This window comes from Triturus cristatus, chromosome 3_2 (genome assembly GCF_964204655.1).
Source record: "Triturus cristatus chromosome 3_2, aTriCri1.1, whole genome shotgun sequence".
Lineage (NCBI taxonomy): Eukaryota > Metazoa > Chordata > Amphibia > Caudata > Salamandridae > Triturus > Triturus cristatus.
In genome coordinates this window covers 908,887,375-908,900,068 of record NC_140584.1, presented here as the reverse complement: position 1 = coordinate 908,900,068, position 12,694 = coordinate 908,887,375, and the positions used below count along the sequence as shown (strand labels likewise).

Genomic DNA, 12,694 nt, shown 5'->3' with positions numbered 1-12,694 from the left:
CTTTAAGGGGTTCAACACTGCCTCAAAGACTTTGACACAGGAATGCACCAGTTCTATTGTGTATCGGCATACTGTTTCAGTCAATGCCAAATTTTAAATTCATACATTTCAATATCTTGTCTGGGGCCTATTTCTCTCCTGCTAAAAGTAACCAACTTTTCCCTAAGGCAAAACTTGTCTGCATTACACTCCTGCCTCTGCTGCCTTCCACCATATGTTATGGGCTTGCACTGCTTAACTACTGGTCTACCTAGTGGCCTGAGGTATTTGGTCTGCTAGCAACCGTCACTGAGTTTGTCCACCAAAATAATTGGGAGACCTGTGTCTTGGGGCTAAATAAAAGACCTAAAAAGAACAGGGTGTCAGCTCGCTTTTAATATATTGCTTAGTTGATAGCCAAATGAGCTGTTATTATGGAACAGAAAACAGAGGTTCCACCCACATATGTGACACTGAGCCAAGTTGCTAATATATTGGGCGAGAGCAAGGCCTTGCATAGGGAGGAGAACAGAAGCCTGCAGAAGTTCCTGATTGCCAGTGACTGTGATAAAATGTTGAGGAGTATGAAGGAGGTACACAAAGAAGGCACATTACCTCTGTAGAAACCTCACTGTACTATTCCTGAGACCTCTAAGGTCCCCATATATTGGGCACTAGTGGAGACGTTGACAATAATACAGCTATTGGATGTGAACGTGTTCTCCCTGACAACTCAGCCCTAATCCCAAATTACACTGCTATCAGCTTAGTCTCCCATCCTCCTTCCCCTTTGCATCGTAACATAATTTCTGATTAGGCTGAGACTTATTCCAATCATCCTCCAGATAGAGGTGAGTTCCACCACAGTGAGGGTGTACTATTCTTATCATTGTAAGCCTGCCCACTTTCTGAACACTGTTAAGTTTGATCATTCAAAGGGTTTGCTCATAGTTGCAATGCTCAGGGCTTTAAACCTTTGCTTTTATTAATGTGTTCAGCCAACTTTTATTCAAGCAGGATTGTATCTTCTCTCTTTTAAATTGAAGTCCATGTTTCTTGTAATGCACCAGAAGTTCACCCTGCATAATTAATGTTCTTTGCATTAGCCCTATAGTGTAAGTAAGAGGCATATCATTGGTGCTCAACATTGATATGGGATATGTTTATCAAAAATGCCAGTAAAGATGGGTTGAAAAAAAAAAACAGGAGGCTTGAGTTAGTTAAGGTGACAAGCCATGGCCTGATTGGTGCACTCGGAAACGTTATGTCCAGTGCCATAGGCCTGATCTGCTAATTATGAAAAGTTATGACAAAGTAGTAAGCTTAGTTTATTTTTTGTGAAAAGCATTTGCTAAAGCTGGTAGGCCCTTAACAATGGGTTTTTACCACCTTTAATAGGCCTGTGTTGTTTATGGTGTCAAGCCAATGGTAAAGTCTATAGGCTTTGTCGGTTCACTAGGTTATGCCAAAGTCAGTAGGCATGGCTTTACTATTGTGAAAAGCAAACTCTATATTAAAGCCTAGCAATAAGTATTTTGTTACATGTAATCTCACAGATTACCGCAGTATGCAAGGATTTCGGAACTGGCTTCCCATTCATACAAACCCTGGGGGTTAACACTGAGGATGCTTTTATACTCTGTTGAGCGGGATTTTATTGTGTTTTGATGTATTTTTCTACATATTTGTAATTTTATAATTGTATGCATGATGGTTGCCAGTTTATAAGCACTTGAATAGGCGAGTGTTGGGTAAGATGTAAAGGAAATGGTAAAGGGTAAAGGCTTTTTCAGTTCATTGGGAAAAGTCATGCCACATTTCAGAGGTTTGATCTATTTATTATGAAATGTTATAGCAATGCTAGTAGGACTGACCTACTTATTGTGAAAGGTATGTGTTAAAGGCAACAGGCTTTGAAGGAAGGATTGTTATTACACTGTGCAAAAGTCTGTAGGCAGGTATTCTGTTGCATGGAATTCCACAGATTACCATAGTAGGTAGCGGGTTTGGTGTTGGTTATTCGCCCAAACCAACCACGGGATACAAGATAAACAATTCAATAATCTTTGTTAGGATCTATGTAGCTAGCACTGCCAAATGCAATTTTGTATGCATTTGTACTTTTATGACTACATAAAGAAAAGCTGTGACAAACGAAGTATGCCTTGCAAACTTATTGTAAAAGTATGTATATAAGGCATTAGGCGTTTAAGTATGGATTGTTATTACATTGTGCTAAATATTATAGGCAGGTATTTTGTTACATGATATTTCACCAATTACCGTAGAGGGCAAAAGGTTTTGGAGTTGGTGATCTACTCGACCAAACCATGGGGATAGAAGATTTGCACAACAGTAATCCTATTTAGGCTCTATTAAGAGGGATTTGATATTGTTTTAATGACTGTAATTGTGTTACGGTGATATTGTTTTAATAACTGTAATTGTGTTACGGTACACTCGGTGGTTTCCTTGGAGTTTATGCCCAACACGGTTGGCTATGATGACAAGCCAATTATAAAGGTTATAGGCCAGATTATTTCTTATGCTAAAGGCAGGACGTCTGATGTATTCATAGTGAAAATCATATATTAAAGTTAATAGGCATTTAATGGAGAATTGTTGTTACTCAGTATTAAAGCCTACAAGACCAGTATTCCGTTACATGGAATCTCAGTGATCACCATCAAAGGGCAAAGGTTTTGGTGTTGGTTACCCCTTCAGACAAACAGTGGGTTTATAAGATTTGCACTGTGGGAATCCTTATCAGATCCTCTCGCGGCAAGATAATGTTTTGCTTTGCCAATTGTAATTTTGTATGGTTTGGTCATTTTATGACTGAAGGTTGCCCTGTGGGAAAGCTTAAGCTCATTAAAGTAGGTCTGATTTGGTTATGGTAAAAAGCCAATGATAACAGTTGCAGGCATGATTGATTCACTAGAAATAGGTATTTCAGGTGCCATTGGCCCGATCTGTTTATTATGAAATCCATGACAAAAGAAGAAAGCCTGATTTATTTACTATGTAACATATATGTTACAGCCAATAGGGTTTTATGGGTGGATTGTTAAAGCCTGCGGTCAGGCATTTTGTTACATGGAATTTCACCAGCTAACTTTCCTAGGAAAGATTTTGCTGTTGGTCACTGCCTTTGATAAACCCCAGTGGGTAAAAGATTAGCAGAGTAATCATTCTTGCTAGAATCTCTTTGCAAGGCTTGAAAAGTTTATCGGTTTGAATAAAATCATTAAATAATACATACATCTATAGATACACTCTGCTTGCATCCATGACAGTGTTCCACATGAGGGTAATGGTTCAGTCCACATCAGTCACTGGATCTCGTTACCTATGAATGACTATATTTTCTGATCATGTGTGCACCCCCTCCCCCCCCCCCCCCCCGGAAAATGAGTGTGCTTCAGAAATTTGTCAAAATAACAGAATTCCATAAGAACAGTTAGTCCTTGGTGCAAGGGGTAAGTACAATGAAAGGAAGGGATGAAAGACTCCTCCGAACACTCTTCGACCGTCACCACACACCCTCTAGCAGACCCCGACCACAACCCAACTTTTTTTTAAATTCATCAGCGATAGTGGAAAACTAAGAGCTGGTTTATATCAAGTTAAAAATTAACCCAATTATTACAAATGTATTTTCGTCCCAGCAGACCAAGAAACGCTTCCAGCTCACTTGTGCTGCAGAGTCTAAATAAGTTTGCAAGTGAAGATCCATTTTGTTTTGAAATTTGTAGTTTGAAAACCGAGGTTGCACAGGTGGTTATTTGAGAACTCTGAAAATAGATGCCATTAAGAGCACGGTAAGCTGACATGCATTCTTTCTTATGCGGACTACCAGCAGGTGCATGCCCCTTAGGTCTAGTCCGCAGATATAGCTCCACACTTTGAGGGACACTTCCCCCTCCACAAACATACTCGGTTTTCTGAAATTCAATAAAGGGAGGGACAGTAAATTTAGCCCACTGGGTTGTAGAATTCAGTCATCTCTTGAGCCACATCAAGGTGCCAGGCAACCACTACACTGATCTGGTTAAGATGTGCAATGTTGCCATAGAGGTCAAAGGCGTAGAAACCTCATGCCAAACCAGTCAATTCCAGCACCTTATGTGCTATTGACAGGAGCTTTATTTACCTCTCAGACAGTTGTCTGATTTGATGGATACCCATGTACTTCTGAAAGTGTTCCAGCACGTTCACCACGCCTTGAAGGAGGTTGGCCACTTCTCCGTACTGCCGCCTCCTCGTCATTGCTCTGTGGAAGAAAAGAAATTAGGGTAAATCAGAGCATCTTTTACTTTTCAGCCCAGGATTGGCAATGTTTTACCAATTTATACATGAGAGGTAGAAAATCGTCGAGCTAATTCTTTGAGTAAATCAATTTATAGAATTTACATATGGATTTTTTTCAACAGGTGAAAAATTAGGCACACGTAAACAAAAAACAGATTTGCTTAAACGGATGTTGTCTCCCCTTACCCACATAATCCTACTTTCAATCAGAGCACCTACGTGTATAATTCTAGGAAGGGGAATTATCTGCGAGAGGTATGGGAGTACTGCCCGAAATAGTGTTCATCTACTTCTACAGAGCTGCCCACCCAGATTTGACCACAATCCTGCCACCAACCATAAACTTATGACTGCATCAAATCTTCCATACATGAAGACTTTGCACATGAGGACTTTAAGCATCTAACCTAAACAATACTCTGCAAACGTGTACCAGGGATATTTGCAGTCAGCCATAAGGCTGCATTTTGTATGCATATATCAAGGTGTAGTTTAGGCATGATAGATCCCGGTTATAGGAATATAGGTTTCACGTGGAATAAAAAACTAATTCTTGTAATTAAAACATCCCGAAGAAATTATTTTCTTTTTAAAATCAGCACCCACGGTCATTGTACTACCTAGTGAGATTCATTCCAGGTCTCGGCTTTAGTACTGCATGGAAGACGTGCTGCTATGTGGAGTGCTTAGAAACTGTTTTTTAAAGGTGTTAATTGCAGTTTTAAACATAGTGAAGCTAACAAAGTCACATCCTACTGTGAGGATATTCCCAAACCCACCCATCAAAGCATTCTCCTCATGTCCTAGATGCTAATATTGGTTAGTTCTCTTGGACATATACTCAATCTTGCATGAAGATCAGCTCAGAAAAACTAAGACTCTCTCCTGAATGAGGCACAGACATTAGGGTGTTCAATATTGCACATTATTTAATGGAATTCTATAAACATTTCACTTTTGGAGTAAATTGTGGGTTTTTCTTTGTGCAAGTAAACACATTGCATTAAAGTCTTGAAATACGCGCAGGGGACATTTTCCGCGCAAACAAGACTCCCCTGCGTGCAAATAACGATGCAAAACTTTGTAATGCAAACTCTTTAAGAAATTTCTCTAAATTTTGCATAACTTGAAATGTGGAAATTTTGCATATTTAGCAGCATAATTAAAAGGCTTGGATCTAGCCTACCTAGTTAAGTGGCAAACCTCCCTGCTTGGACTGGACTCTGAAAAGCCAGGGGTGCCACTCCACTTCAGTACAGTGAAAGTATTATTACCTTCCCTATGTCTGCCCATCACCCCATTTGTTTCTTTACAGCATCAGGTTTCTATTTTATATGGCAAAAAAAGGAATGCACGGATAGATACACTGAGCCTGAAGGACCTGTGGTCCTTCAGGCAGCGTGTTATAACGCGGTCCAAAGAAAGACCCAGCACAGGGCAGGGAACAAAACTCATCTTTAGCTTAAGTGCTATCTTTGGAATAGTCCTCAACTGCTTTTTACCTCTGAATAATCCAAGAAGGAACAAAACAAAAGAGGAAATTCCCCAGACCTGATGTTATGCCTGGAGGTGGCTGGCCAGTAACTCGTGCTGTAGATGTGTTTGCCCTGCCGCACTCACCCAATAAGTTCACATCCAATGTTCATTTCTCCCACTAGTTACACCACTCATATAATGAAGGAGGATGTTAATGCGCTTTACAGAGACAAAAAATAATAATTGTACATGTAATTTAAAGATGTACTTATTTCACCAGGCAACAATATAGAACAAAGTCACAAATGGTAACAGTATTGGGTAGTAACGACTGTTGGTAGACAGAGTCATAGTATATAATGCAGCTAATAGGGTGGGTGTAATAAGTGTTAGATTATAAACAGAGGTCCACAGAAAAGACGGAGTGGGGCTAAGGTAGGGGCGATGACATCTCAAAGGGCAGAGACGAGTCATAGTTCAGGACGCACAAGGTGGTACTAATGCAAGTGCCCATTCACCCACATGCCAGAAATATAAGAGCATCGCTTCCGGATGCAGAAGGATAGTTCAGTAGTAGACCAGTTTCCAGGCGAGTTTTGAATGGATGGGAATGAGGCACCCTGCTTGTTACAAAAGGGTACCTTGACCAACACTTATGGGCGAACCAGAGAACAAGTTCCCCAATTGGCACATAGTTCAATCTTCAAACAAAGAGGCCAGTTTGATTTCAACGCTTCGAATATGAAGCGTGCAGAACAAACTGTGCATTAGGTTTGGTTCTATTGTTTGTACTCTTTCAGGAGGGATATATAATTTAGCTTCCCTCACACAAGGGCAGATTATCTGCAGATGAAATCACAGGGTCCTGTTCTTAGGTAGTTTCAGAAGGTCCAAATCAATAATACTTTGGAGACTTAGGCTGAGTAAACTGCCTTTGATGTTTTTCATTACATATGCCCTCTGTTGAGTTTTAATATGAAGAAATCGTAAATGTTATACTATTTGTTGTGTCGGTGGATTCATTGGAATTGTTTTGTATAGATTTTATATGTTCAATTGCATATGTTAAATGCAGTCTATGTAATATTTATATATAAGAATGTATTCCTTAGAAATAAAGGATTTTGACTTGAGGTTATCAGGATGTCTGTGATAAAAATAAACCAACAAGAGGGCCTGGACAGAAGAAGTGTATTCCCAAGAATGTTTACTGGATGGGTAACCTTTCCTATTTATCAAATACTGGAAACAACCTCGGAACTTTGAAGAATCACAACATTTCTTGAACTTCATATTCAGGTTGGCCGTGCACCATGAAAGGAGGTGGTTCTGAATGTAAATAAAGAGTTCCAAAGGTGGCGTAAAGAACAGGATGATAAATCAAAGTCCATGGCAACTTCAGACGAAAGACTAGAGGATTAATCCTGATGAGTGATGAAGAATGGTCCAAAATATGACTGGTAAAAGATGGACCGAAAGATAACAAAGATAAGAAAACTTTATAACCAGGAGCAGAAGAAACACTTTTTTTCACCCTAGCCTTGGAATGGTGTAGACCAGCAGAAATTCGTAGTCTGTGTTTCAGTAGCAGTTGGAGCCAAAGGATCAATGAAAGGAAAGAGGGAAACATACTGGGATGAAAACAAATGGTGACGCTCTGGTGGCATTATGAGTCACATTGTTTGCAGGATGGTATTAGCTTGAGTGATTATTCTTTTGAGTTTACTAAACTCACTTTCAGCATGGCAATCCCAATGAAAATCCTCTTTCGTGTCTTCCTTGTTTAAAACAAAAGCAAAGTCAGCAGTTAATTCCCCTCGATAAATTTCAAGCCCAATGAAACTTTGAGCTTCTTTGACATCGGTAGGAGAAGGCCATTCAAGGATGGCTGACACCTTCTTAAGTACAATCCATAAACAAAATGCATTTAACCAAAACCAAAGATATACAATCTTTTATGTCTCAGATTCACATTTGTCAGGCTTGCCAGCCAATGGATGATCTTGGAGCTTAGACATCAATAAAGGCACATGCTCTAGATAATCATTAAGGGCTTAGGCTTACTAAGGTGGGACTGACAAAAGATCGGTCATGCTTACATTTGTAGTAGTTGTGGAATCTTTTATTTCTTGAACAGGTGACCAATATCTTCATGAAGCATATCAACAGTCATGTCAAAATCGTGGTGATATATTTCTGTTAGCTCGGTTGAAGTATAGATTGTGCCTCATTAGCCATACATTCCAAATAATCATATCATAATTGGAAACGGTTATTATATCAAAAGAAATCACTTTTGTATGGTGTCCGAAAGGGCACAAAACACAGCAGAGCCACCTGGGTCTATGTGGAGAGTATAGAAAAGGAAGAAAAAGGGAAATCCCTTTTACAGGACGGTTCCCCTCATCCATCAAGAGGTGGCATGCTTCATCATAGGGGAAACCTCCTCACATCGCAACCTAGTTGCGATGTGGGCTACAACCCCCTCGTTGAGAGGGAGGAACTCAGGAATGTTTTCAATGTGTTCGAGAAGAGGTTTCCTAAAACCGATGATGTGGGCAGGACCTGTAATGGCAACAAAGTCTTCTTGACTGGCCCTTAAGTCAATGGAGTACCATCAGTAATTTGGACTACCTCAGGCATCTTCAGAGCTCCCTTAAAGACATTTTCTTAATCATGATCAATAGAGATTCCACATGTTCCACTATCAAAATGTAGTGGGGAATCTATTGACACTCTGAACAACTCATGGATAATCCAATATAAGGGAGGGGTCCCACAGCCATTCTTTTATCGTTCTCAAAGATCAGGTGTTTCCTTAATCTTTTGGAGGAAGTATTAGGCAGGCCTGGATCCGGAGCCACCACAATAGAGACATACCATATCAGCCTGGTTATGTTAGCAGGACTTGTAGAGAGCAACTTATCACCAGATAGGGTATCCAAGCACTAGAGTAGGTGTGCAGGTGTGGGTCTGTGGGAGTAGTGAGTTCGTTGTCAGCAGGTAGTTAGTTAAAGAGCCAGGTCTTCAGCTTCTTGTGGATTTCAAGAAGCGAGGATGAGACCCTAACATTTAGAAGGAGAGCATTCCATGTTTTTGGATCAATGTGGGAGAAGGCTAGGACTCCTGATCTGCTTTTACGGATCCAGGATGTGTATGCGGGTAAGAGTGAGGCTGAGTGCAGGTGTCTAATGGGTTGGTGGAGGTGTTGAGATATGCAGGTCCTATGTTGTGCAGTGCCCTGTTTACATGTGTGTGTTTTACGAGTATTCCTTTTCACCCTCTGTCAAAGAAAAATAACTACCCCTATTTCCTCTTGGGATGAAGTGTCCAGATTATTTTTTGATTTGCAATGGAAACAGCTTCTGGAGGAACCAAAACAACCACACTCAAAACGTCTTTCTTTCACTTTCACAATGCTATCTTGACATAGCTATATCTACTGGTACAGAAAATGAATTAGGAGGAGGACTGTAGACTAACTGATTCTTGATGTTTTCCTTTAATCTTTGACTAGATCAAATAACTTGGGCTCTTCTGCGCCCATGTAGCCTCAGCTGCCAATTGGCAGAATTTAGTTACTGAGGTCAATACATCATTATCTTCCTGGATATCTCAGACAGCCCCCTCAGCAGAGTACCCAAATGGGGAAATTCTAATATCTTCTTAAAGACAAGTAGGAAAGAAAGGTGCATAACTATCCAAGCAAGAATTTGAGGGGGTAACTAAATGAGTGGCCCACACTAAGGCAGGCCCAGCTGATTTAAAATCCCACCTTAGCTTAGACTTGCAAAAATTCTGAAGGGCGAACAGTTCATGGACCTGACTCTCGAGGCAGGAGTGTTCGGCAAACGTGTGTAGTGATACCCATGTAGCTGCTTGACAGATGTCCAGGATTGGAACAGGAAACACATAAAAACCTTACCATAGTCGAAGGCTCCTTAAATGACCTAGAACGAGATACGAATACCGACCCCACTAAACATGAGCATTTACAAGAGGCAAGAATAAAACATGCTGAACTCCTCAAACAACTTTGGCTGGTAGACTACAGCGCATACACCCAGAATAGACATGCAGAGGCGCATAAATCAGGCACCCTGTTAGCACGCCTAATACGTAACCCCCGTCCCAATACCAGAAATTATGCTTTTAGACAGTACTACTGTACGCACCCAGGCAGAAATAAACCTTGCTTTCAGTGCTTACTACGAAACACTGTATAGAGCCCCTGTCGCCGACTCACCGGAACTTATAGAGGCTTTTTTGGGTACTTTAACCTGTCCCAAACTGACAAAGGGCGTCCAAAAAGAATTAAAAAAAATACTATAACACGAGCGGAGATAAAAGAGGCCATTAAAGAGCTCTTAAACAACAAGACCCCGGGACTGGACTGTCTACCGTCAGAGTTCTATTCGGTCTATGCTGATGAACTGGCCCCACGCCTGGAAAACTTATATAAGACAGCTCATGAGGCACGCACCCTTCCATTGACCACTACGCAAGCGCTGGTCACTTCCCTTCCCAGGCCGAACAGAGACCCACGAGATATTTCAGGGTAACGTCCGCTTTTATTATTACCTACAGAGTATAAAATACTCAGCAAAATACTAGCCCGCCTTCTCCTTTCCTATCTCCAGAAACTAATTCACATCGACCAAAGTGGATTTGTTCCCGGCCGTAACACCTCCCTAAACATTAGATGATTACATTATAAAATGGAGACCACATCCGACATCTCCTGTAAAGCTGGATGTATTTCCCTCGACCTCCAACAAGCGTTTGATACGCTAAAGTGGACATATATGCTAGCAACCATGAAAACGTTTGGTATTCCGAGAGGATACCTAAATTGGGTCGAATTATTATACACTACGCCTACTGCTCGAGTCCGTACTGGCTCCCATATATCTCATCCTTACCCAGTAGCAAGAGGAACACAGCAGGGGTGTCCCTTATCGCCACTGCTTTTTGTTTTATCACTAGAACCTCTACTCATTAAGTTCTGCAGGGAGGCTGCAGACATAGGGATCCAACTGGGCCATTCAACACATGTGTTGTCGGCATGTGCCGATGACCTTATACTCTATATGAGTGTCCTGACCAAAGACATAGAACCTATCCCGCACATATTTAAACAGTTTGAGAGAGTTTCGAGACTGGCAATCAATGCTAACAAATCATATGCATGTTTCATGCAATACAAAGACAACCCAGACCCTATCAAATTTGGAGATGGAGTAGTTTCTTACCTGTAACTCCAGTTCTGTAGTAGGGGTATCTCTGTTATAGTCATAATCTATGAATAATCCCCGCCCATGTGCGGGGACCCCGGAGCAATCAAAAATATCTCTTAAGCTGTCCCGCATTTGCAAACCTTCAAAGACACTTAAGAGACAGACAAAATAATACAGCCTAATCACAACAAGGCTGCACTGGCCAGCACTTCCTCTGAAGTGAACACAAAAGCCAAAATAAAGTTGAAATGTCATTTTTATTCACATCTGACATGTTCCTTTATTATCACACACACCCTTCACCAAAATCCCTTTAAACAATAGAGAGGAAGGGGTGGACAGACAAGCCCTATAGGCTGTCATTATGTGTCTGCTAAAGGGATACCGTGCCTTTAAGAAACTCTCCAGAGACCCCCGGTATCCCAGGATGCACAGCCAACACAAGTTACTTTCAGTTCTTTTTGAAGGTGTATAACAACAGGCCTGATACTGTCAGGTTACTCCACCGGGGAGGAGGGAGGGTCGCTTATGACTATAACAGAGATACCCCTACTACAGAACTGGAGTTACAGGTAAGAAACTACTCTTCTGTAGTAGGGGATCTCTGTGTATAGTCATAATCTATGAATAGAATGGCAAGCCCATCCCAACCAACAAACAGCGGTGGAGTAAGAACCAAACACCAACAAATCACTGTGCAAACAAATTCCTCAGCGAAGCCTGTCCAACCTGCGCATCTGCCCTAGCATCAGAATCCAGGCAGTAATGCTTTGTAAACGTATGGACTGACTTCCAGGTGGCAGCCTTACAAATGTCCGCAATGGGAACATTCCTGAGCAAAGCGGTAGTAGCAGCCTTGCCTCTAGTCGAATGTGCCGTAGGCTTACCCCCCAATGTTTTATTAGCTTTTTGGTAACAAAGCTGAATACAGGAAACAATCCATCTGGAAATGGACTGCTTTGAGGTAGCTAAACCAGTTCTTACCGAACCATAATTAACAAACAGTTGATCCGACCTGCGGATATCTTTTGTCTTATCCAGGTAGAATTTCAACACCCTACGTACATCAAGTGAATGCAGAGACCTCTCCGCCGGAGAGGAAGGATGCTGAAAAAACGTAGGCAAAGTTATCATCTGATTTACATGGAAATCTGATATCACCTTAGGCAAAAATTTTGGATGGGTACTCATCACTACTTTAGAAGCATGGAAAACAGTATACGGCTCTTGACAACACAGAGCCTGAATCTCACTCACCCTCCTGGCCGATGTAATGGCCACAAGGAAGGCAGCCTTCCAAGACAAATGCTGCAACGAAGCCTTATGGATAGGCTTAAAAGGCTCCCTCATCAATCTAGATAACACCACATTCAATTCCCATGGTGGAGAAGGTCTTCTAACAGGGGGAAACACCTTACGCAAACCCTCCAAAAAATCCTTAATCACAGGGATTCGAAAAAATGAGGTTTGAGAAGGGCCCTTCCTATACGCAGTCAGAGCTGCGAGATGAACCTTAATAGACTGAAAATTAAGCCCAGATTGAGCTAACTGCAGCAGATAAGGCAAAATAACATCTTCTTTACAGGATGTAGGGTCAAAGTCCTTTGCCTTGCACCATAAGCAGAATCTCTTCCACTTATATGCGTAAGAAGTCCTCTTAGACGGTCTCTTCGCCTCTTTCAAGATCTCCA

At 41.3% G+C, this 12,694-nt stretch overlaps 1 protein-coding gene across 1 annotated transcript in view; it reads right to left on the bottom strand.

Moving 5' to 3' along the window:
• Nucleotides 1–12,694, bottom strand: part of VPS53 (VPS53 subunit of GARP complex) — an 898,950-nt gene that overhangs the window by 632,698 nt on the left and 253,558 nt on the right. Inside the window, exon 7 of the mRNA XM_085649360.1 lies at nucleotides 4,133–4,252. Coding sequence (XP_085505486.1) covers nucleotides 4,133–4,252 — 120 coding nt within the window. The remainder of the gene's footprint in view (nucleotides 1–4,132; nucleotides 4,253–12,694) is intronic.